Source organism: Dendroctonus ponderosae, unplaced genomic scaffold (assembly GCF_020466585.1).
Source record: "Dendroctonus ponderosae isolate FM_Combo_2020 unplaced genomic scaffold, Dpon_F_20191213v2 Dpon_F_20191213_9, whole genome shotgun sequence".
Classification (NCBI taxonomy): Eukaryota; Metazoa; Arthropoda; class Insecta; order Coleoptera; family Curculionidae; genus Dendroctonus; species Dendroctonus ponderosae.
Window position 1 is genome coordinate 2,359,282 of NW_026019116.1, and position 26,495 is coordinate 2,385,776.

At 34.4% G+C, this 26,495-nt stretch overlaps 2 protein-coding genes across 4 annotated transcripts; both read left to right on the forward strand.

Annotated features, from left to right (window-relative positions):
* The first annotated feature begins 132 nt into the window (after positions 1-132).
* Positions 133-2,160, forward strand: LOC109539930 (ATP-dependent RNA helicase abstrakt). The gene has a single exon (XM_019908015.2). The coding sequence runs from the start codon at positions 253-255 to the stop codon at positions 2,104-2,106; it is 1,854 nt and encodes a 617-aa protein (XP_019763574.2). The 5' UTR covers positions 133-252; the 3' UTR covers positions 2,107-2,160.
* A 165-nt stretch (positions 2,161-2,325) lies between these two features.
* Positions 2,326-25,138, forward strand: LOC109539923 (adenylate cyclase type 2). 3 transcript variants are annotated; one of them, XM_019908007.2, is made up of 21 exons: positions 2,326-2,459; positions 7,085-7,217; positions 11,583-11,732; positions 11,790-12,158; positions 14,994-15,143; positions 15,203-15,315; positions 15,376-15,520; positions 16,228-16,367; positions 16,430-16,579; positions 16,642-16,768; positions 18,563-18,768; positions 18,827-19,039; positions 19,093-19,260; positions 19,403-19,649; positions 19,706-19,774; positions 19,832-19,975; positions 20,034-20,253; positions 24,113-24,273; positions 24,330-24,558; positions 24,663-24,776; positions 24,830-25,138. In XM_019908007.2, the coding sequence occupies exons 2-21, from the start codon at positions 7,095-7,097 to the stop codon at positions 25,000-25,002; spliced, it is 3,411 nt and encodes a 1,136-aa protein (XP_019763566.2). In that variant the 5' UTR covers positions 2,326-2,459; positions 7,085-7,094; the 3' UTR covers positions 25,003-25,138. The 3 variants fall into 3 exon arrangements, with proteins under 3 accessions (XP_019763566.2, XP_019763568.2, XP_019763567.2); XM_019908009.2 differs by lacking the exons at positions 2,326-2,459; positions 7,085-7,217 and adding exons at positions 11,267-11,334; positions 11,385-11,496; XM_019908008.2 differs by lacking the exons at positions 2,326-2,459; positions 7,085-7,217 and adding an exon at positions 11,343-11,496.
* Positions 25,139-26,495: the final 1,357 nt, after the last annotated feature.

The following is a 26,495-nucleotide window of genomic DNA, read 5'->3' on the forward strand; positions in this document are numbered from 1 at the left end:
TGGAGGTGAATCAACTGCCAATGATCTTAAGAATAACAATAATAATTACAGTACTAATAAAAAAGCACTGATGCCTCTTTTACATGGAAACCTGCCACGCCCTGTCAACAATCACGGTGCATGGGGGCAACCTAACCTCATTAACGTATTAGTTGACAAACACCAAGCCACAGCACCAAGCCATAAAATTTATAAAAGTGTTTTATTAACAAAAACTGCAGCCCAGCTCAAAGTATTTAGCGTGCTTATACTATGACTTCTCAAGAGCCACCGCGGAAGCGGTACAAACAGTCTGACGAGGAGAAATCCGAATCAGACGACGAGTATGTTCCGTACGTACCAGTGAAAGAACGCAAAAAACAACAACTCTTGAAAATAGGGCGCCTGGGGCAACTGAAGGATTCCGACCTGAACAACCAGAGATCGACCAGCGAAAACGAGCTGGGCGGCGATGAGGAGGAGGAGGAGATCTGGGGCAGGAAGAACAACATTCCCTTGTTGGACCAACACAACGAGCTCCGAAAACTGGCAGAGGCCAAAAAAGTGAGCGCTGCTGAAAGACAATTGAAAAAGGAGGAGGAAATTCTGGAAATCGTTGCCGAGAAAAAGGCCCTGATGGGCGTAAGCGAGCTGGCCAAAGGAATTCAGTACAATGATCCTATCAAAACCAGCTGGACACCACCTAGGTACGTTTTGGCTTTTCCTCAATCCAGACACGAAGCACTCAGGAACAATCTTAGAATACTAGTGGAAGGCGCAGCGATTCCTCCTCCATTGAAGTCTTTTAAAGATATGAAGCTCCATGAGGGCATACTGGAAGGGTTGAAGCAAAAACACATAAACAAACCCACCCCTATTCAAGTACAAGGCATTCCAACGGTCTTATCGGGCAGAGACATGATTGGCATAGCATTCACTGGATCTGGCAAGACTTTGGTGTTTGTCCTGCCACTGATAATGTTCTGTCTGGAGCAGGAGATTAAAATGCCTTTTATTAAGAACGAGGGCCCATATGGATTAATTATTTGCCCCTCGAGAGAACTGGCGAAACAGACTTTTGATATTATTCAATACTTCTGCTCCCACTTGAAGAAAAAACGACTGCCAGAGATTCGAAGCTGCCTATCAATTGGTGGAGTGCCTGTGAATGAAGCAATTGAAATAATTCAAAAAGGGGTTCACATCATGGTGGCCACTCCTGGAAGATTAATGGATATGCTGGAAAAGAAAATAGTCAAACTCTCGGTTTGCCGATATTTGTGCATGGATGAGGCAGACAGGATGATTGATCTGGGCTTTGAAGAAGACGTAAGAACGATTTTTTCTTATTTCAATGGCCAAAGGCAGACGCTGCTTTTCTCAGCCACTATGCCCAAGAAAATCCAGAACTTCGCCAGATCGGCTTTGGTGAAACCCATCACAATAAACGTGGGTAGAGCAGGGGCAGCTTCAATGAATGTAACTCAAGAAGTGGAGTATGTGAAGCAAGAAGCCAAGATCGTCTATCTGTTGGAATGCCTGCAAAAGACTCAACCTCCAGTGCTGATTTTCGCCGAAAAGAAGCAAGATGTGGATGCCATTCACGAATATCTTCTCCTGAAAGGAGTGGAAGCTGTAGCAATCCATGGCGGGAAGGACCAAGAAGAACGATCCAAATCTGTTGAGGCCTTCCGCAAGCATGAAAAAGATGTTCTAGTCGCCACAGATGTTGCCTCAAAAGGTCTGGATTTTCCAGAAATTCAGCATGTTATCAACTACGACATGCCTGATGATGTCGAGAACTACGTGCATCGAATTGGACGTACCGGACGATCAGAAAACACCGGTTTAGCAACTACATTCATCAACAAGTCCAACGATGAAATGGTTCTTCTGGATTTAAAACACTTGCTGATCGAAGCCAAGCAAAGAGTCCCGGCCTTTCTATCCGAAATCTGCCCCGACAGTGAAAAGTACTTGGAAGTTGGAGATGAAAGGGGCTGCAGCTATTGCGGCGGCTTGGGGCACAGAATCACTGACTGTCCGAAATTGGAGGCCCAACAAAACAAACAGGCTTCCAACATCGGCCGCAGGGATTATTTATCTAATACGGCTGCTGATTATTAGTTTAGGTTTATTATATTGTGATTTTAAGTTGTAATTAAATGTTATTTGTTTTAATTGGCTATCTTTTGATCCTTTTTGCAAAATAACTATTTTGGATACAATGAACTGTGCATCAATGGGATGATAAGAGGAAAATCAGATTAGGTTCCAACGCAAATGGCCAAGATTAACTGTAAAATTCAAGTTGTCATTTGATTAAGCCTAATCCCTTACTACTTAAGGATTAGCACTTAAACATCTATCATTTCACAACGTAACATGTGTGAAGGTGAACAATTTTTGCACAATATAGAAGTAGTTTTTCTGTGCTATTAAAAAAACCAAGTGGGAATATTTTTTTTGTTTTTGACTCGGTAAGTTGATTTAGTTTCTATCAGGAAGTTTTCTTGTAATTTCTACCAAAGGTTTTTTGCTTTGGCTGATTCAGTTCCGTAAAACTTTGGTGGCTCGCCACTGGCTTTTTTGCGAAGATTTGGGTTTCTCCTTCAATTTGGAAGCATTTTTTTCAAAGCTGTAACCGTTCGAGTATTTTCAAAAAGTTTATAAAAGAGCATTTTATTTAAAACATATTTTTGGCTCATTTTTAATTTTCTTTTCTCAAAACCGAAGTGGAATGTGAATTGGGACCACTCCAGACCAGTTAAATCAGTTTCGTTAAATTTAAATTAAATATTTTCAATAAAATGTTCTTCAGGCAGTTTTTCCAATTACTAGACAACAGTTACAGCTGCGAAAAAAATGCGAAGGACCAAAAACTTAGAAAAACCAAACCAAAAAAAAAAGGAATTGTTGTGGTACGCCCACAACAATTCCTCAATCGTAAAAGGGGCCAGAGCTCCGAAAAACATCACCTTGCACTTTTTCAAATAGTTTAACTTATGTTTAAACTTGAGGAACATGGGAAAAAGATTGAATAGGCTAACACAAACTCTCGATCTCCTAAACGATGATAAACGTTTTTCTACGATGATAAACGATAAAACGTATCTTGAAATAACGTGTTTTAACGAATGAAACAAGTCTGTTTACTACATACTTAAGCTGACCCACCCTGTACATTTTTAGTTTTTTTTCTAATTTTTAAAATGTTTTATCTCAAATGTTTACCTCAAAAAATTTCTGATTCATAGTGTCCAATTAACATGACTATTTCTTAAGCAAAAGAATTCTTCAGGACCTTCCTACCAACCTCTAATTAAAATTTGATTTAATAATAGGCGTTTTATGGAAACCCGTTATTTTATCGATCTCAACCAAGAGACACGTTTTTTAGTTTAATCTTCAGATTCTAAATAAAATCCTCTTGCGTTTTTACCGTACAGAGTGCTAATAATGTGAGGATTAATGTGTGAAAGCTGGCGGGTTCTTGACGAACTCAAACAGCAAAATGAGCTGCAAATGAACTATTTTAAACGGTCTGCTAGATCGGTAATAATAAAAAATATTATTATCCCTAGCAGTTTAAAAATGATTTAATAAAAGCCGATTTTCAGCCGCGTGTTTTAGGGGCGTATATCTTGAGGGTGGCTAGAAACTTGTGATGTTATTTTCTGCATGCCCACATTTTCCTGGACACCCTGTATTCTTGGAATGTGAGTTTACTCCTCCTTAAGCAAAACACAATCGCTGTACTATTTAGTGGTAACATACAGGGTGTTTCTTATTGAAGTGCAATTGCCTAAAAGTATGATTCTACATGGAAAATAAAATTTGCATTCTTGATAATGATCTAGAAATAATTCTTTGGGGAAAAAGGCCTCCACTTGCACAAAGAAACGTAAATTAATTAATATTTTCGAAACCTATGGATAGAGCTTTAGATATTTCAAATATTCTTTTAATACCTAGCGCCAGGCAATAAAAACCACTTTTTTGCTATTTTTGAAATAAAAATTGGTACGCCAATGTGTTTTTGCAAAACAAAAACTATTTTCGTGTTTCACGTTCGATTTAAAACATAAAAGCGCTTTTAAGTTTTTTCCGTACGATGAGCTATTTTTGCTTAAAAAAATAAATACGTACTTATGTAAATATCTGTTTATGTTGCATTCGTTTGTCGAACACATTTAATTTTTTAAGAAAAAATGGTACAAGCTTTGATGATTTAAATCGATTGTAGAATTCCATCAACAAAAACCCATTAGCGTACCAATTGTTGAAGTAGGAAAATAAAATCAATTCACAATTACACGCTTAATCTGCTCTATAGCAAAAAAAAAACACAGATTTTTGTTGAGCAGTTGCAAATTTGCCGGAATTAATGGAGGATGTTTCACACGAATGGATGAAAAAACGCATCTAAATAACTTTGCTAACCGATGAATTAGGAGTTGCAGCTCTTTGGCCTCCGAGATCACCAGACCTAATACCACTCGACTTTTACCTTTGGGCGTTTATGAAAAGTTTAGTTTGCTGCAATAAACTTTAAACTAGAGATAAGCTAATACCAAACAATATACAAAGCAGCTACATCCATCCAGTATGACCCGGGTATTATTCAGAAAGCTATGTCTTCAATTGCTATTACAGCGCTAAAATGTGCTGTAAGACAGCGGAGGAATATTTTGAAATAATTTTTTACTCAGAACGCTCTGTAATTACTCTCTATGGTCTTTTAAAGTTAATTTGCTCATAATAATTGAGCTTTGGAGTAGGCGCTGGGTAACTAACTCAGTCAATTATGAAAATATTGATGACTTTTTTTAGACTTATTTCTAGATTTATTTTAAGGGCCATTTATTAACAATATTTTTAAAATTTTTTAAAAATTTCAGAATTTTTCGGTTTTAGCCAAGTTACTCTCTCTTCCAAATGATCAAGTTTTACTTAAAAATGCTTACAAATCTTAAGGTATTTTCCGCGAAAAATGATGAAATAAAATTCGAATCCTTCGCCGCTTTGTAAAAAAAATTGAAATCCCTTTCCACTTTCAAATTCCGAGCAAAAATCAAATAATTTTCCATCAAAAATCGAACAGAATAAGCGAAAGTTTATAACAGATTATTTGGAAATATTGTGACTTCCATACTCTGAAAAATGTGGTTTTTTACTTTTGACTGACGTTTTTTAGCTTCACTTTCTACTCAAGAACGCTCTATTTTGTAGAGTTTCACTTAAAAATACTGACGATCTGGTGATATTTTACTTGAAAAATTACAATATGAATGAAGCTTTGTAAAAATTTTACAAAAAACTTTTTTCAGCGTCGAATTCGGGACAGAAACGAAAATAAATGTCCCCCGTTTTCTTCCATTAAGGTTTTCTACAAAACCGTTCACTAAACGAAAAGTTTTTATTCGTAAACGCAAAAAAATCATTACTTTCTAATGATTTTCGCCTTTTCTGGCAAAAATGGGGTATTTTCAGCTACAAATGACTAGAAAATGAGCCGCATTCATCGGATCGAAAACCAAATAATTGTATTCAGTTTTTTACCGCAAGTGATTAGGACTATGTTAAAAAATCGACCAGAGAGCAAAAGTTTACAAAAAATTATTTGGAAAATTGGGCGCCCTCATTGCTTGAAGTTCCTTTAAATTTTCAGATCATTTCAACAAAGTTTCTATTAAGCAACTCTTTCTACCCAAAAATCGCATTATTTTTTAGTTTTACTTAAAATACTGACAATCTTCAGGTATTTTCTGTGAAAAATTATAAGATTAATTTTATTGAAACACTCGCCTCCTTAACTGTGAAATACTGGTCAACTGAATCTTGTATGCAAAAAAATTAAAAGATCGATTTTACAAGAAAACTCGTCGACTTTCTTTGGACTCAGTTCTGCTGCTGGGAAAATCTAGATGACTTTTTCTAGTTGTTTGGACAAAGTAGTAAAACGTTACTCAGAAAAATGTTGATGACCTTATTTTTAGATGCGAAAATTCCAATCTCGGGTCTCGTAAAGCTGTAATAAATGACTTATATCTCATTAACCGATGAGTTATAACTCCTTAACTCAGAGAGCGGCAACAACTCAAAAGCGCAACTCAACCCAGTGTTACTCAGGCCCACCTTAGAGGAAAGCGTGAAAGGCATTTTCTTTTTGTCTAAATGATTAAAACGTTTTATTAGTTAAACTTTTGATTGATTTGTTTTTTCGAACTAAACAGCAAGAGACATATTAGACGTTATCTTGGGAATCAAGCATTTTTTCGAAATAATTTAGACAATCGGCAAAACTTTATCAAAGCAAGATAAATAATAATAAGCGGATTAGATACTTAAAAGCTATATATAATAATTGATTAAGCAACACATAGACACTTAATCCAGACCTAATAAATAGATATAAGACGTTTGCAAATAATCGAATAGGTATTTGATATGACAAATCTGCGAATTTAGAATTACCGGGTATTATTTTGCTCAATTAGCTTTGGCTGAGATAACAGTGATTTTCGTTTTCATTGACGAATTGGATTTTCGAGGAAATGTGAGCGATGCTGAATTCATTCAGTCACGTTTTCACCGAAACTATTTAACAATAAATGCAGCGTGATTATCAGCAACTGCAATTTTCTAGTTATTTAACGTAAAAAACGATTTTTGTCTGGTATTCTTTAAGATCGGCTTGTAATGAAAATTACTTGAAAATAGAGGGACAGCCGATATGTTTGGAAGTGGATGATTAGATCTAAACGCAAAAACAGTGTGTTGAAGAAAAATCGATCCTTTTCCCATCTCAAAATAGAATTGTTTTCGAAGTCGCAAGTGTTCCTTTCTGTAACTTTTTGCAAGTTTTTATCTGATATTCATCTTGTATACTCTTTTCCGGTTTGCAACTATTTATTGATTTTATGAATTATTACAGCAAAATCCACTTGCATTTAACAAACTAAAGCCCTTTCAAAATATGAGCCAACAATAATTATTTTTCTTCTAAAATCTATTGTAGTCTCGTTATTACAAAATGGGTCATCGGTATATCAGCTAAAGTGCCTGGTTGTCCTCACATTCCTTCCTAAAAATTGTGTTTTAGTGGGTGAATCATGTCAAGACAAGTGTCGACTTCAACAAGCTTAATGAGCGATGAAGATGAGGATCTTTTTGGTCTAAACCCTCCAGACGCGGCAACTTTTGACGAGAAAAAGTGGACCCGAGGCCATTTAAGGGTATGTCTTAAGTATAAATATTAACCCAAATAAACTCCACATTTATTATTATACCGATTATATTTGGTATGGAATTGTGAAGCAAGCCATCAATAAGTATTATATAAAAATACAAGGCGCTCTATGAGAACAGCAATGAAATCATGGTTGTCCTCTGGTTTAAACATTCTGCTAGTTGTAATTTGTTTTTAGGTAAAAACTCCTATAAAAACGACCCGCACGTACTTTGATTCACCCTGTAAATAATTTGTCTTTTAACTGTTTAACATTTGTAGCTTATCAAGTGAGAGCACGTAAATCCAGTTAAGTTTTCGTTTTAAATCTTTTGTATTAATTATATGGCGAATTAATAGATTCATTAATCTTGTCACTTTGAAAATAAGTCGTTTACGATTATTGTCGATTTATATTTAGAATATAAATATTTTTGTTATAAGTTTTGGTGCACCATCAACGAGTGAAAATTGATCTGCGAAAATTATCGGCCCGAATAATATTGAAAGAAATACTGGCGTGTGTGTGATAAATTTTCAGGCTTAATTCAGCTTTCATTTGAAACATACATTTTTCAAACTGTTTTAATGAACATTCGCGTTTTTTATTTTGTTCCGGATTATTTCTATTTCATAGTTCGTTTCCCTGCTTTTGTCTCCAAGTTTTTTATGATATTTTTGCACTTTTGTCCAATTAAACTGCTACTTTTTAAGTCAGAAACATGAGACTTATCCAATCCTGATAGATCACATATTTCAAAAATCTAATAATGGTACAAAGAAAAGAAAGTAAAAAAATACAAAGAAAGTAGGTACGAAGTTAGAATGCAAATAGAAATGAACGAAGCGTCTGAAAATGAAGAAAAAAAAGCTAATTAGCGATAACATTTTTACAAGAAATGTATGTATAATAGAGTCAACAAGGTTTTTTGAACGTTTTTAAAAAACTTTATATTTTTTATGATTATATGGACTATTTGCTTTTATACTGCGGTTTTTCTTATTTTTTTATTTCTTATTTTCTCTGCAAGTGTTTCTTTTTCTTCATACTTTTTAACTTCTTGTGTATTTTCCAATCGAACCGGCACTTTTAAGAACAGGTAATTCTAACATATCAAATTGAAATAAGAAAATCTTTGAAAAAGTCATGAAAAACTACTAAAGAAATGTAATAATAATATGTAAAGTAAGAAGGAAGATAGAACGCAAATATAAATCAACAAAAAATCTGGAGGAAATCCTAGTAGACATAAGTGCACATTTGTTACCCGAAGTAAAAGAGAAAATCCAATCAAACGAGATATTTTTTTGTAAGTTCTTTATTTTTCTCTTCTTTCTTGTAGGTTCTGTTTTCAGTGTGCCTCCTTCCTTCCTAAAAGAGAAAAGTGACAAAAATTCTGCAATAATCCAATATATCAAACGGTCAGAAACATTTCGTGAAAGTTTTAATTAAAAATGTGTATTTTCGATTTTCATTTCCCTTCTACGTTTTTCTTCTGTAAAATTTTAATATGCAGTATAAATATTTTGTGAAAGCTTTAAATAATCACTTAAATTTGTCAATTAGTTTGGAATTATTTGTTTCAATCATGCGCTTTCCCTTCGCTTCCTTCCTACTGTTTGTAAGTTTTCTCGTAACTGAGATTCATATCTCACTCTGGTGAGTAAACGTTGTGGGGAAGATGCAGAAAGACAAAATTGCAATAAAAAGGAAAAAATAGAGAAAAGTGTATGGAAAAAAAGAAGAGAAAAGTAACAAAACGAATCAAAATATTTACTACAACATACTTAAAACACATAAGAAGGTAAAATTGCTATATACAATATGCATTAGAAGCCAAAGTGAAAAATTATTATCGGTACAACGCAAAATTAGAAAACTTTGGCTTAGAACTTTTTCAAGAACTCCTAGAAATGAAAGCCACAAGTGTTAATTTGGCATAATAAACATAGTAAGAAATAACAGTTAAACATAATATGTACGACAACCAAAATTTGATGAAGCGATACAAGATTTAAGTAAGAGCAAATAATAGGTAACAAAAAGATGAAGAATATAAGATTTGAAGAATAATCTAAAATATGTAGAATTAAATAGTATAGTAAAGTCAACAAGGTTTTGTGAATATCTTTTTTTTATTATTTGGATTATTTATTTTTATACAGCGGTTTTTCCTCCATTTTTGTCCTTATGTTCTCTGCAATTGTTTGTTTTACTTCCTAGCAGACAAAAGTTCACATTTGATAAAAATGTCAACAACAGGAGAAAATTCTGCATTAATTCAATATATCAAACGGTCAAAAACATTTCGTGACAGTTTTAATTAAAAATTATATTTTCAATTTTCACCTGAATTATTTGTTCCCCTTTTGCGTTTTTTCGTCTAGTTTTCTTTTTTCTTCAATTGTTTATTTTTAATGGCATTTTAAAGCTTTAGTTTCTGTTCCAATTGAACATAAATCTAAGAAGGGCTTAGAAAACCAAAACTCAGACTACAAAGTTAGTTATAGAACAAAGAAAATACGATAAAGAAATGTACTAGATTAGAACGATAAAAGTATTTGAAAACATATCAGAAATCAGACAAAAATGCACATTTATTTTACAAATAAAAAAAACAAAAGAGAATAGAGCCAACAATTTCACATCGAATTTGTATCTATATAGTGGAGCAGAAGGCATTTTGTGGACGATTTTAATTAACATTCATATAATTAGGTTTTATCTAGATTCTGTGCTTCCAGTCTGCATTTTTCCTGCACTTTTTCGGCAAGTGTTTCTTTTCCATGATATTTTTAAGGTTCTAGTTTAGTTTCCAATTGAAGTGGCATTTTATAAAGGCAAAAATCTAATCTTACCAAATGAAAATTTGGAAATATTTCAAAAGCTTTAAAATAATACGAAGAAAAGAAGGAAAATAGATATGTAACGTAGGTAGGAATCTAGAACTCAAATATATACCAGATAAAAACGCCGATTTGTTGTCAAAATAAAAGACAAAAAGCAAAAATTCTGCAAAACTTGAAAATATAGTGGAAACATTTGGTTAACGCTTTAAATAAACATTCGAATTTGTCAATTGTTGCGCTTATCCCTTCGCTTTAGTCCTTCTTTTTGCAAGTTTTCTCATAACAAAAATAGTAGAGTAAAGTAGAGTAGAAAAAAATATCTAACGCACAAAAACACCCAAAATTATAAAATATACGACAACATATTTAAAACACATAGAAAGCTAAAATTTCAAGACACAATATGCGTTAGAACCAAAAGTAAAAATTACAACATTTTAACAAAAAACGTTTTCAAGCACTCTTAGAAATGAAAGCGGAAATTGTTAATTTAGAACAAATCAAGCAATAATAGTAAAATGAAATATTGACAACAATAGATAATAACAACATAAAGATGAAGAATATGAGCGTAAAAAAAATAATCTAAAGCTTAATATGGAAGATAAAATATGAAAAGAGGAAGGTCTACAGCTAGAGAATGACACTGATTGCCCCAGTTTTTAAATAGCGAAACGAAAAGACTGCAATAACTACACCTACGAAACTGTATAGAAAATGGACTGATATTTAAAATTAAACAAACGCAGAGCGGCGGATTTGGAGACAAAAATTGCATTGAAAAACTGCTTTTTTCATAATAGAAAAAGCCAAAAAGCCACGAAATAAGGGAAAACGACATACATATATCGTTCATAGACCTGGAAAAAGCGTTTAACAAAGTGAAAATAGTCCACTCCTAACTGGGACAGAATGGTGCTAAGCTCAATATCAATTTTGGGTGGATAAGCTAATGAAGAAGTAGTTAAAAAATATGGAGGACAACGCCCAAAAAGCAGATTTTTCAAAAGACACTTTGGCGGACGACAGGATCATCATGGAGGAAAATGATTCGTTGGATGACTGTCTTTCAATGTCCAGTTTTTTTCGGCTAATTTTAGTTGTCAGTTATTTTATTTTCCATGCTGGGGAAGTTGTAAAACAGACAATAAAACTAAACCCTACATAAATAAATAACCAATAACTTGGCGTTATCAAGAAATACATTTACTTGGAGAATCAGTCTGTGACTAGCACCTATTGCGATACGGTTTCCTTATCAATGACAACTAATTGTAAGTACTTAGGTGAAAATTTCAATATTTGCAACAGTATTTGTTCATAGCAAAAATTCGTTAAGTTTCGAGTGCCAAAATATTGCTGGCTCCAACGGGTAATAATGGTATTTTCTTGGAGCCGGTATGGTCTTTTACCGACGATCTTTGTTACTATACAAGGTGAGGCAAAAAGTAGCTAAAACTTAGTGTTTTTAATAGTGTCTTTTAAATAAAAATCACTAGTTTTATATGTTTGTCTGTTTCAGTCCCAGTTCAAGACTTTGGCCCTCTACAGGCTCTTCAAAAAGTACACCGATAAAATAAGCTTCGGGTATTTTTCCTTGTTCCTGATATTAACTTTCTGTCTGTTTATTACCCATACTATTCTGCTGCTTGTGGAATGTTTGGGCAGTGCGGTGAGTTGAAGAAATTGACGAAAACTCACAAAAAATTAAACTAAATAATTATTTTAGAGCAAAATCCATTCAGTGGTGCCCGACCTCATCATCTACTCAGCAGTTTGTCTCTTAAGCGTCTTGGGATTGATCACTTTGGAAATAGTGGAGCGAAGACAGCAGAAATGGTTCTACTTCTGCGCTATTGCTTTTGGAGTCTTGTTGCTGGCCAATTTTTTTCCGCCTATTTACCACGATCTGAATAATACGGCTAGTGAATACTCCTACACTCCAGCCTACACTTTTTTAATCGTTATTGGCTGTTATCTATTTTTCGGCGTGCAGAAGAACTGGATGGCGGTGTTATTGGGAGCGAGCGTGTCTTCTGCACATATCACCACATTGGTGCTGGTTACTTATAGAGGATCGGATATACTGGTTACGAGAGTGAGTATATGCAACAGTTATTTCAGGTTCAATTTGCTTTAAGCTCCAAGTTTGGAAAATTGTTGAATAGAGGACAATTTGTAAAGTGCTTGCTGAGAGGAAGGTTTTTACTAGTTGCAAATGCAAAATTAGCGATAATAATAAGAAGCGTTTCAAGGCTGATGTTTCATTTTTTGAAGCTTTAACTAAGGTCCAAGCTGCCGTTGTATTTTTATTAAAGAATTTAATATTTTTTAAATATTAGGCGAAAACCTCTGCGGTTTTTTCGTCCCAATAAACTACATGTCTCTTAGGAACCCGGTTATTGGTCCATACTTTATAGTCAGATTGCGATTGTTTTAACGTTCAGATCAGGACCGTATGCGTTACTTGTTTCCATAACTTTCCATAGCTCTTGTAGATTTTATTCGCCTATATATCTTGTCTCCTATTAGGACGGTGTCGTCCGCCTATCGTATGTTGTTTATATTTCCTACATTTATTTTAGTACTGTTTTCGACTTTTTAAAACTCACCACAGTGTTTTACAGTTTTGCTTTGAATATATTAAGAGAAAAACTCGTGAAAGTGTACAACTGCCACTAACTCCTTTTTGAAGATCCACTATATTTGATGCTGTGTCTTCATTTTAATTGACCTTCTCCTCTAGTGCCACTTTATTCAAATTTCAAACCATTTTATGGCCATTCTGTTTTTCCAGCCAGATTCTTATTTAACTTTTAATGATTTTGTTGTAACGATTTAACAGGATTTATCTGCCAGTAGGTCAGTGGTTTTTACACTACTTTCCTCCGTTAGTTCTAATATTTCGTCATTCATCCAGTATTTTTTCTTGCTTCTTCGGGTTGCAAATACTGAGCCCTCATTATTCGATAGTTCCTTCAATCGAGTCGAGTAAAAGTTCTATTATTATTATCTTATTTCAACTTTTTCCTAATATGAATGAACATAAAAATTTTTTAGTCTGAATAGTAATCAGCAATAGATCTCCAAAACCCTTAAAATTATGAATCAGCAAACACAAAGTTGTTGTTCATAATATGTTCATGCAATATTTTGAAAATTTTATGATCTTTTTTAAAGTGAAACTTTCTCCAGTTTGAAGCTCCGAAAATAGCAAAAAATCTAATATTTTTAAAATTCACAAGTCCATTTGCTTGTTTAACTTTCCGAACTGTCGTCTTCAGTTTTCTTATCATTTTGCATACATTATCATCCTTCAGCACTGTTTTGTTGTTTGTGCAAGTTTCCAATTTAAAACAGAAAAACTTATGTGCTTATCAGTCTTTGCAAATATCTTTTCTGATTTAATTTCTTACTAACTTATTTTTCTTATTCTTGCTTGTTAATTTCTTTATTTTCCAGTTTATATTCGCTCGATATTTTAGCTGTTTTCATTACGGCAAATGTGACCCAAAAACAAGTGCTTCTTTGCACCAGTGAAACATGAAATAAGCAAATAATGTACAATTACATATAAAGTYTAAAGTGTTATAAACAGCAGGACAAGACCAAAATACTRAATAACTTAAATAGATACTCAGAAGCMTACCTTAAACAGACATRATGAAAGCTGTTTTCATAACAAAAGCAAATAATAAATACAAAAACAKGAATAAAATTGCCAGTTGCAAATTGAAAAAAWAAGGTTAAAATATATTAKKGAATAAGWWCAKTTAGAATGTACAGTTGCTGAWAATATGAAGCAAAAATGAAAACCTGCTAAGGACAATAAAGAATATAGGAGAAGGGACAAATGAATTGCAAAATCTTYAAAGTGATTTGGGAAGAATTTCACTTTCAAACCGAATAAAAAACACAGAAAAAAGCTAYAGAATATTGTAATTCTTAACATATCAAGCAAGCAGTAATCTGCATTTTAAGGACTGGACTTAGGAARAATTAAAWAGTTATAAGTATTGAACAAACGCAAATTTAAAGGAAATTCGGTWAACAATATCAGAACAGTGTTRAAAAACTCAAAAATTACACACTAAAATAAAAMSATTATTTTYGCAGAAAATATCAAACAAAAATACGAAATTGTTACGCGAATTGATMTYGAACTTWMATTTTTARAATAATTTATATAKRCRAGTCGTTGTTCAACTCAGAAAGARGAAAAATGAGATTTATTTCGAAAAGTTCTTGTAAAAGTTCTCGAAAAATATTTGTAAAAAATCAGATTTTTTAATCAAGAAGTGATCTAATTGAGAGAGAAATCTTTGATTTATTATTGAAGAGATTTATTTCGAAAAATTGCTTAAMAYTTCTGYGATTTTTTAAGRTGWTTSCSTAAATGTGTTTTGKMGTTWTGTAGCAATTAGYAMTTGAAAASWTTTTTGAAAAAACKGTTAAATTTGGTTTKAWCRGATTKTTTAWATCAAAAWGTWATTRAATTGKTGAAACCMAAATTTGATTTGAACAAACCTTTCCAAAATTTKTAAACAAAAAATGATCAWGTAAAAAGAGTACRGATAACCAATACAAAAACATCTATTTGATTGTAATATTTTTTTATATTTTGCCTCCAGAAGTAAAATCTTGTTCGCTTGTCYGTCTGTTTAGTCAAATTTAAACATCCAATCTTATCTTTAAATTTATTGGAAAGGAAATATTTGCTTAAGTGATTTTTTTGAGGTATTTYTTATTGTCATTCTGAGCGTRATTTTATCTGATTTAAAACATTTTTCTAGTATTTTTTTTAATATTGGCAATTTACTTCTTCTCAGGTTTCCGCACACTCTATTAATTTTCCTGCTTCAAAAAGTATCCATTGTTTCGTATTTACTTTAAAAATGTATTATCTACTGTATCTATAAAATAACTTTTTCAGGTTTTTTCAGATATCATTTTTCTGACATGTTTCAATGGCCTGGGCCTATATTTCCGTTATCTGAACGAAATCGTTCAGCGAAAAAGCTTTCTAGATAGACGCGACTGCATTGTGAACACTTTTCAGCTGAAGCACGAAAAACAGCAGGAAGTAAGCTCTTAATCCACGAGATCAAATTCTGTTAAATGAATTATTCTGTGCCATTTTAGGAGCAACTGATGTCCAGTATAATTCCGGCGCCGTTGATCAACAAAGTGAAGCAGCATTATCTGAGGAGTCAGGAAAACTATAAAAAGTTCGGCAAACTGGGCAACGATAAACCGTAGGAAGGAAAATATGGTTCTAAAAGATATTTTTATTAATTTATTGCGATCATTTTCAGAGAAGATTTGCTGGAGGTTCATGAAGGAGTGACGATTTTGTTTGCTGATATCGTCAATTATACTGTGATGACCAAAAAGCTGAATATCAACGCCTTGCTGGAAACGTTGAATGAGTTATTTGGCCGATTTGATGATGCTTCTGATGTAAGTTTTCTAACTCTCTTTCTAACTGGTTTGGTGTTCTTCCTGAAGATTCTGTAATATCGTAATCTAAAAGGAAAGCTTCAGAAGAATATAAATCTCCAGCTTGCATGCTTCTGCTTGCTAAGACTTTTCAAGGATGTAAAGTATTTGAGTAAGGATCTAGGAAAACAAGGAAAAGCATCGTAATTTGAAAAATATAAATCAAGCAATTACAAGAGAAAATTACTTTAGAAGGGATCGAGCATTCTAAGGTGAGAAACAATCGCAGCTACCAAGAGACTCTATTTAACACTTGATGGAAAATAAGACGAAATTGGAAGAGTAACATATATTGGGACGTCATTTGAAAACAGTTCTAAGATGAAAGGGAGCAAAATATTTGAGAGCTGGAAATCTGGTTTAGCATGTGGGAAGAACCGAAAATTTCAAGAGAAATAAAAGGAAAACCACCTACATTTGTGTGAGCAACATCTTTGGCCATTTACTTGCAACTACCAAGACTAAGACGAGAATAACGCTTTATTACAAGTCCTCGAAAATGATCCGCCAAGATCGTGCAAGACGGAGGATGGCCTGTTAAGGCCTTAGAAGCAGAGCTTTTCAGATGGCATGTTGTTCTATTTTAAAATCAATGTGAAGCCTAAAACTCCATGCTCTTATGGAGCCCTTTGGCAAACCGTTACTCAACGATTTTCTGGTCTTTTCAGCGTCTAAAAGTAATTCGAATCAAATTCCTGGGCGATTGTTACTACTGTGTATCCGGCTTACCACCAGAGCCGCCTCCTAATCCTGCTGAAGCCTGCGTCGATTTGGGCTTGAAGATGATTAAAATCATCGCAGATGTTCGGTGAGTCTTTGCAGAGCTTTCCGTATTTCTTGCTTCATGGGGCCGTTTTTTTGGATAACTAGAGAAAAGAACAATCTGACCATCGACATGCGAATTGGGATTCACACGGGAAAAATCATCAGCGGAATCATCGGCAAAGTGAAGTACCAGTTCGATGTTTGGTCGAAAGATGTTGATATTGCCAATAAAATGGAGAGCGAAGGGCTGGCAGGGTAAGAGATCGCAAAGGTTTTTGAGGTGAATGTTTCTTCAAGGTTCTGTTTATAATTTCCAGGAAAGTCCATATAACTAGCAGAACGAAGGCACTGTTGAACAAGGCCTACGACATTACTCCCACTGATAAGGGTAACACTGTCCCTCAATTTAAGGACCAGGGCCTACAAACATATCTAGTGACTCCGGTAAGTGAGCAGTTTTTACTAATTATATGTAATTATTCTTTATTATTACCGATGTTCTCAATAACTCTAATTAGAAGAGTGAAAAAAGGCAAAAGAAAAAGATGGTCGCATGAGATTAATCTGGCTCTTCGTAACTGAAAAAATCCTGAAAACTGCCAGAAATTTCCTATTAAACTGAGTTTTTCCTCACGTAAAGCAGCGAATTTTTGCTTTGGAGTTAGACTATACACTGGATTGAGCGATTTTTTGTTTTACCTTGTCAATTTTTTTTTAAATCGGTGTTGCCGTATTTTAGTAAGGCAATCGCTTAGTATCCGAAAACGTCCTCGAAACTCTTAGAATTTTCTTAATCAAGCGTGTTTTTCCTCACTTAAAGCAGCCGATTTTTTCTTTCGAGGTGATATTATGGGACGCATTCAGGAATTTTTGGTTTTTTATTGGCAAATTTTTGAAAAATTCGTGGTGTCCAACGACCACTCGCTTCGATTTAGTATCAGACAAAATGCTGAAAACTCACAGAAATATCAGATTAAGTGAGGTTTTCCTCATTTAACGCCGCGAATTTTCTCTTTTGAGTGATATTCTGGACAGACTTAAGAAATTTTTGGTTTTTTCTTGACATTTTTTTAAATTCGTTTATGTATACCAATGGCCAATCGCTTAGTATCTGAGAACATCCTGGAAACTCCCAGAATTTTCCTAATCAAGCGCGTTTTTCCTCACTTAAAGGAGCCGATTTTTTCTTTCGAGTAATATTATGGGGCGCATTCAGGAATTTTTGGTTTTTTCTTAGCGAATTTTTGAAAAATCCATGTTGTTCAACGACCACTCGCTTCGATTTAGTATCTGATAAAATCATGAAAACTCCCAGAAATTTCCCATTAAAGTGAGGTTTCCCTCATTTAAAGCCGCGGATTTTCTCTTTCTATGTTATTCTGGGCAGACTTGAGAAATTTTTGGTTTTTTTGACAATTTTTTCAAGTCTGTTTGCTTATACCTACCAATGGCCAATCGCTTAGTATCTGAAAACATCCTGAAAACTCGCAGTAATTTTCTAATCAAGTGAGTTTTTCCTCACTTAAAGCAGCCGATTTTCTCTTTCTAGTGATGTTAGTAGCCGCATTCACGAACTTTTGGTTTTTCCTTGATGAATTTTGTAAAAACTCGTGTTTACCAAAGGTCAGTCGACTCGCCTTAGTAACTGAAAGAATCATGAAAACGTCCAGAAATTTCCTATAAAAGTGAGTTTTTATATACATAAAATTGGAGTAAATCGGCAGAAATGAACATCACGAACTAACCAACAGAAGCAAAAGATGTATGGAACGAGTGCAAAGATTTTCAGATAAAACACTTTATATTAAGAACAAAAACTAAACGGGATATATATATCTGGGATAACAACTGATACATTAACACTGCTGAAACCAAGGAGAAAATTTAAAACACAAATAACACCGTACATCAGAAATGCAAGAAGGAAGTGGAGTATTACGTCGCTACATATAATCTATTTAATGTGTAAAAAACCTACAAAAGGAAAAAGAAAATATCAATACCATCATTAAGGAAGCAGAATATTGGGGCGGGCAAGAATAATGCAAATCAGAATAGAATGGCAAACTTTCGAAACTATACCAAACCCTAAGCCATTTAGAATAGTTTGTTAATATCATACAATTAACATATAATGTTTGTACATACTTTGTTGAATTTACAATCTATAAATCTACCTAAACCGAGCTGGTTTGCAACACTTTGAAGCAATTTCAACTAAAGCTCCATCTTCTACAGGTAGAAGCTACTTCCAAAGCCAGTTCTTTAGACCCACCAGACATCTTGATGCATACGCCCCAACCAAGACCGTCGATCTTTCGCAAAAACGGAAGCGTTCCCATTCTTAGCCAACTTCAGCAGTTGGATTTGCCGCAAATCTCCGAAGAGCCCAGAACCACCCTCACCATTATCGAAAGCAATAACATCGAGCAAGATAACCAAAGGTTGGCTTTAGCTTAGACTGTGGGAGCTGGATTTCCTGGAATATTCATTTGTTCATAGGCGTCTAAATGGGGACACAGGGCGAAGAAGCACTGTCTACCAGCGCAGGCCGAGTCAAAGATTCCGGCCGAATGAAGAAAGAAGAATCACGTCGGACGTGAAAAGAAGAACGGCCTTTATGAGCACGAATTTCAAGCGTTACAATGAGCGGTCGGCCAGCGTGGACAACGAAATGGAGAAAACCATAGATAACATGTCGTTTTCCAAGAAGGAGTAAGTGCCACCTGTTGCTCCTTGATACCTCTACAGTTTTATGATTTTTTTAGTCAATATGTGGTGAAAGGTTCAGAAATCAGCGGCCTGTTGGTGTTCAAGGATCGGAAGGCCGAGTGGGAATATGTGAAGATGAAGGATCCGATGTTTAAGTACTACGTTTTGAGCCAAGTGGTTCTGATACTGTGCGTCTACCTGATTCAAAATTTGACTTTGGAGAGGTAGGATTCTGGTAGTTTATTTATTATTTTTATGTGATATTGTTTAAAACGTCGTTCAATGTACGGGTATTTTACATACACAGACTCTTTAGGTCAATTTGGTATACATCTACAGAGTGTAGCTGGGATTTTTGCGTTTCAGTCGAGCATGGTTGCGCTACGAATTCATAACTTCCCAGCTGATACTAGTGGTAATCCTCATTCCCAGCACCTGGACGTATTACATCTACCTCAAATTCCGCACTCAATTTCAAGACGTTATGCCTAGCAATGTAGTTGTCCGGTTCTTCTACACCATTTCGCGCTTTATCACCTACAACTTTCTGGCCCGATTAGTCATCTACACCTTGGTATGGATGCTGTTTTTGGCCTGCGTGTTTTTAGAAGTCGTAAGTGAGTGATGTTTCCCTATACTATGTGGTTTATATCCTCATTATCGTTCCAGTGGTTTTGCCACACTGAGTGCTTCCAAGACACATCCTTGACGTCTGAAGGATACTGCATGGTGCCATGGGTAAGGAGGCTTTCTACATGTAGGAGAATTAATCATTTTGTTTGTGTGTGATTCCAGCACATAACCGAATCCTGCGCCTTAGCTCTAATCATGACGTTCCTTTTCCTGAAGATTTTCATCTGGATTAAACTACTCTACGCAATTTTAACTACTATAGTCTACAGCTACTGCGCCCTCTACTATGTCACTCCTATTTACAAGGTACCAGTTAATTAACAGTTAAACTGGGTTCTTCCACTTGAAGCCGTTTCTCTTTCAGAGCAGTGAAACCTTCAATCCGTTTCTGGCGCCTCAGATATCCCACGTTCTGAGCATCGTCTTCCTGACTTTCACCCTCCATTTGATTGATCGGCAAACCGATTATATGAATCGCCTGGATTTTCTGTGGACCGCCAAGCTATTGGAGGAGAAACGAAAGGCCAACGAACAGCAGATGGTCAACACCAACATGCTGATTAATATTCTACCGAAACATGTTGGTAAGTTTAAGGAGTTTCCTCTTATTAGCAGGAATGATTGTAAATGGAGGGCAAATTCTATCAGTAATCTGCTGGCTGAAGAAATTCGGTCAAACGAAAGTACTAACCGAACATTAACTGGAGGTGGAATATTGGAAATGGAAATAAAGAATAAAATAAAAGAATATAAATATAAATATAGAATAAAAGAATTGGCACTCAAACCAAATAGACGATCGACTGCATTTAAAAACTAGGTGAACCTCAAAGTAGTCGTCAAAGGAAAATTTTAGATGATTTGTGCCTAAACGGGAGATTTGCTAGCTAAGTCAATGTCGGCTTAAAAATGAGTGTTTTACTTATTAACACGTACTTTTTGAAAAATTGACAGCTTTAAATGCAAATCTAGATGCAACTTGAAATTTGTAGATATCATCGGCAGGAGACTTCTGAGCCTCAAAACTCTAAAAATTGCACCCGAATTGCGCCAAAACCTGATTTTTATCAACCAAGTTAAACTAGCTCAAAAATGAAAGTTTCCACTCAGGTACACGACATTCTTAAAAAATTTACAACTTTTAATCTGGAACAAGTATCAACTTGGAATGAGCACCAATTATAGAATACTTCTGAGGCTAAAAGCTCTAGAAGTTGCCTTCAAATTGCCACAAATCTGAGTTTTACCAACCTAGTTAACACTGTCTTAAACATGAACGTTTTCATGCAAGTATACGCGCTTCTTTGAAAATGTATACCTTTCAACCTAGATTAACTAGCAATTTGATATTTTCACCATCTATAGACGACTTGCGAACATTGAAGTTCTGAAAATGTAAGTAAAATTGCGCCATTTTCTGAAGTTTACGAATCAAGTCAATGTTAGCCAAAAAATTAACGTTTATTAAGTTACTTTTAATCTACAGCATGTAGCAATTTGAAAATTTTCGCCATCTGCCGAGCATTTCTGAGCCTCAAAGTCTAGAAATTTCCCTCAAATTGTGTGAAAATCTGAGTTGTAGGAATCAAGTTAACTCTGCCCCAAAAAAAGAAGATTTTCGCACAGATACACGCTCTCTTTTCGACATTCATAACTACCAATCCAGCTTTACTAGCAATTTGAAAACTTCACTGGTTATAGATGACTTATTATTGTGAGCACTCAAGAAATTTCAGTCAACTGGCATCAAATCCTAATTTTTACCAACAAAGTCAATGTTGGCCCAAACATTACGAAACAAAAAAAAATTTCAAAAATTACACGATCTTCGTTAAAAATGTCCAACTTCCAACCTAGTGCAAATAGCAACTTGAAATTTCCACTATCTATTGAGGATTTTGCAGTCTGAAATTTTCGAAAAAAATCTGAATTTTRCCGACCAAAACAATACGGGCCTAAAAAAAAGWGTTTTTCTTTCGTTTTTCTTTCGCAGTTCGCAGGGTCACGCTTTTCTTTCAAAATTTACAACTTTCAATCTAGATCAAGTAGAAATTTGACTTTTTCGCCACGTATAGAAAATTGTTGAACGTGAAGGCCTTCAACATCTTAGACTGATCGTATCTATTCCTGATTTTTACGATCCAAGTCAACGTTGGCCCAAAAATGAACAATTACACAAAATTCTCGCTCTGTTTAAAAATGTACAACTTCCAACCAAGAGCAAGTAGCAACTTGAAATGTTCCTCATCTATTGCAGATTTCTGAGTCTGTAAATAGTAGAAATTTCTCTCAAATTGCAGAAAAACCGGAGTTTTACCAGCCATGTTTATGTTGTTTTGAAAGCTTGGCACTAAAATTAAAGTTTTCATGCAGCACATGCCCTCATTCAAATATTCACAACTTGAAATCAAAATTAAATGGCAATCTGAATTTGTCACCATCTAGAGACGATATTTTGATGTAAAATCTTGGAAAGTTCCACTTAAATCAGTTCCACAAAGCCTGATTTTTACCACTCAGTCAATGTGGGCCCAAAAATAAACAATTTTCTAAAATTGCCCGATCACTTTTAAAAATTTTCAGCTTCCAATCTTGGGTAGATATCAACATGAAATTTACACATTCTGTAGCATATTTATAGGTTTTGAAGCGCTGGAAATTTCAGTTAAATGACATAAAATCCCGATTTTTACCAACCAAGTCAATGTTGGCTCAAATGTTACGAATTTTGAAAAATTACACGATCTTGGTTAAAAATATCCAGCTTCTAACCTAGTGAAAATAGCAACTTGAAATTTCCACCATCTRTTAAAAAATTCTCAGTCTGTAAAACGTAGAAATTTTTTGAAAATTGCAAAAAAGCTGAGTTTTACCGACCGGAATCATACGGGCATAAAATGAAACTGTTCATATAGGATGACGCTTTTCTTTCAAAATTTACAACTTTTAATCGAGATCTAGTAGAACTTTSAGTTTTTGYCCCCTATAGACAACTRTTGAACGTGAAGGCCCTGATAATTTWACACTAATCGAATCTAATCCTGATTTTTATTATCCAAGGGAATGTTGGCCTAAAAATAAACAATTACTYAACATTCCGCGCTCTTTTTAAAAAGTTACAACTTCCAACCCAGARCARGTAGCAACTTGAAATTTTCATCATMTATTACAGATTTCTGAGTCTGCAGATTCTAGAAATTKMTCTCCAATTGCTTGYTAAACAAACAATTTGACAAAAGTTACAAACTAAAATTWAAGTTTTTATGCAGTTACATGCCCTCATTTAAATATTCACAAMTTCAAATCAAGATTAAATGGCAATATACATCGCCATCTTCGCCATTCGCCATCTATAGWCCAMTYAAATCCATAAAAAATCCACTTAAATCATACCAAAGCCTGATTTKTACCAACCAAGKCAATGTGGGCCCAAAAATGAACAATTCTCGAAAATTGCCTGCTCTCCTTTAAACATTTTCAACTTCCAATMTACGGTAAATAGCAACTTGAAATTTACGCAATCTCTAGCATATTTTTGAGGTTTGAAGCTMTGGAAATTTCAGTCAAAAGGCATAAAATYCTGATTTTTWACGACCAAGTCAATGTTGGGCTGAAAATTAAAAAAATTAAAAATTTKCGACCTTTAAAAATGTTCAGCTTTCAACCTACGGCAAGTAGCAATTTGAAATCCAAATTTTTACCATCTGTAGCAAATGCATGTATCTTAAACCCTTGAAAATTTCAATCAATTTGCATGAAATCCGGATTTTACCAAACAAGTCAATGCAAGTCTAAACATGAATGTTTTCATGCAATTACCCAAAATGCTGTTTCTGTGAATATTTCATGCAAATACAGCTTCTAATTCAGAATAACCAGCCAGTGGAAATTCTCACAATCCATATTGTTACGCTATTGAAAAAATAATTAACAGATCAAAATATTTATTCAAATGAAAACATAAATCAGAACTTAAATGATAAACTTATACACACCCATATTCAATGTCAAGGTACTTTATGTCACACTTTATATAGGCAGAAAATAGAAAATAACAACAAAACACCAACTGTTAAAGTAACAAAAACACAAAAACGTGTGAAATACTGTAGCATTTGTAATACAATATTTCGTGCCAACCATAAAACTGCAGTTAAAGCCTCTAATTATTCTGCAAAAAAAAACATACGATTAACTACCAGAAAAAATGTTGAGGACAAGATAACACAATAAATTGAAACAGAATAACATACAATGAATTCATAAAACACACAAAAAACACTTTAAGTATATGAAAAAATGGCTTGAGTATAATGAAGTTGCAAATTGGGTCAAAAACGGAATTGCAAATAAAATCCTTTCAATATCACGGCTCTAGAACCACATTGAAATATTTCTTTTACCATTCATTGACTTGATTGGCAAAACTTTACAAACTTACAGCTAAAGTCTACTTGGATGCCAACAAAGAAATGGACCTTTACTTTGAAACCCATAACCACTCAGCCGTTATGTTCGCCTCCATGATCTTCGACGAAGACCTTATGGAACATGAAATGTCCTTTCTACAGTTGATGAATGTCTACATTACCATTATAGATACAGTAAGAAACGTTTTGCTTCCAACTCGCCAGGTTGCTGAAGCCTTTTCGCATTCCAGCTGGTGAATCGCAAAGAGTTTTCCAAAGTGGAAAAAATCAAAATTGCCAAATGGACCTACATGGCGGCCTGTGGATTAACTGTGCCAGGTGAAAATGAAAATATTGGCCATTCGGTTGAAACCCATCATACGAGCAACACTTTGGAGGTACTGTTGAATTTTGCGTCCACTATGTTCCAGGAGTTCAATAAGCAAAACACTTCCTTCACCCAAATACATCTGAGAATTGGTAAGAAATAACTGAATTTATTGCTCACAATAGGGCGAGAAGTTCATTGAACGGGGACTTTAAGATCAATTTGAATCACCCTGTGTATGTTCGGTTTGCCGCAGGTATTGCTCATGGACCAATAATAGCTGGGGTTGTCGGTTCCAAGAAGCCCCTGTATGATATATGGGGGGACGCAGTAAATATGGCGTCCAGAATGGACAGCACTGGATGTCCAGGTAGGAAAATATGTTAGATGTTCGTAGAATGCTTAAATGAATTCGTTCTTTAGGTCAGATTCAGGTTTTGGGAGAAACGGCCCAGGAAATTGAAAAACTGGGCTACGAATGCGTCCCTAGGGGCATCCGGACTGTTAAAGGAGTCGGCGAAGTCCCAACGTTCTTTGTTAAGCTTGACAGTGATTTTAAACTTGCTAAACGCCAAAGTTTACCCCCAGAGGAGTGAAAGACTAATTTCATTAAATACTCAAAGCTGGAAAACCTGCGAAGTTGCCGGATGCAACTGCATGACAATTTATTGTAAATATGAATAGTATGAATGTTAACTTTTGTTTATTTTTTTAATAAACTCTTATTTTTGACTTTTAGTTTCGATTTCTATATCCAAAATTTGAGTCAAACCTATGGGATTTTTGCCATTTTATAAAGTGAACAAAAGCCTCCTAAAGTTTCTTTGCGAAAACTCAATAGAGAAATTGGTCAAATACGAATAATACGCCATTTAGTTCAGCCAATAATTTTTCAAATGTTAATTCTAAATAAACAATTAGAGAAAAGCACAATTAATTGTCTGCTGTGTCTGTACTAGATTTTGGCAATTTTCTAGTTCGAAGTTAATGTGCCCACTTTATCTAATTTAATCATTATCTCTTTCATCGCAACTTTCCTTAATCGTGTTTCTTGAGGAAATGCATTTTTCACCAGATAGATTTCTCTTGTCGAAATTTACTGCTTTTTCCAATGATGACAAAAATGTAGGTAGATTCGTAAAATGATACAAACTACACAACTTTTCTGACGTGAATATTCCTTCTCAATTTACCCTAGAGTTTTACCCTAGAATTTTAATTTTAGTTCTTAATGACACGTTTTCTTACAATTCCAATTTTGTTACTTTCTATCCTTCCTTTTCATTAAGATACTAAAATGAATTTCTCCCCAATTCATAGTCACAAAAATGGCAGACAAACAGTAGATCTTGTTGCCATGTTTAAACAATGTATCTTTCAAACAGTTGAACAAATCTCCTGAAGTTTATTTTATACTTAACTTCTGTGTTGAATAATTTTTCCAAATTTAGTCCTGACTATTCAATAGGTTTTTAATTATTTCCCTACCGTAATTAACATGAAAATATTAAGAATCTGATGATCTGATACGGCGTGCTATAAATTAGAATTTTTCTTAATTGTTCGTTACATATATAAAATGAATATTTACAGAGTTGAACATAAAGTGCTCAAATTTGATCGATTTCTATGAGAATTTCTGTCTGGCGTACCTTAGACTCCACTTGAGTTTATGACTTGAAAACGTTTTCAAAGGACCACCTCTAAGTCCAACAAGGATCTTATTAGGAATACTTGAAGAAGTCATGTATCACTTAAGGCTTTCAGACATTCTTAGCTAATTTATTACTACAAACTGTTCTAGCTCTGACCTGAGAAAGTGATTTATTTGGGGGTTTGGGGTTTTTATGTAGATTTGCCCTGCTTTTTGAGCTTCTAGATTTACGACCAGTTTTTAGAATTTATGTTCTGTTTCTGTATTATCTTTTTCATTAATATTTTGATAGAGTATTAGTTACAAATACAAGGACTCATTGAAATAGTAAACCAAACTCCAGCAGAACCGGTTTTGGACCTTCATCAGCTGGGCTTAAGTTGCAAATGACTTCAAATGATCCAAAAGTTTGTACTGTAGTTGAACAGCAGTTCA

What these genes read in the sequence shown, in the direction of transcription:
- LOC109539923 (XM_019908007.2), top strand. Translation starts at nt 7,095, where the DNA reads ATGTCAAGACAAGTGTCGACTTCAACAAGCTTAATGAGCGATGAAGAT. An exon ending in CGGATATACTGGTTACGAGA is followed by an intron (nt 12,159 to 14,993) that starts GTGAGTATATGC and finishes TAACTTTTTCAG; the next exon opens with GTTTTTTCAGATATCATTTT. An exon ending in ATGTCGTTTTCCAAGAAGGA is followed by an intron (nt 19,040 to 19,092) that starts GTAAGTGCCACC and finishes TGATTTTTTTAG; the next exon opens with TCAATATGTGGTGAAAGGTT.
- LOC109539930 (XM_019908015.2), top strand. Translation starts at nt 253, where the DNA reads ATGACTTCTCAAGAGCCACCGCGGAAGCGGTACAAACAGTCTGACGAG.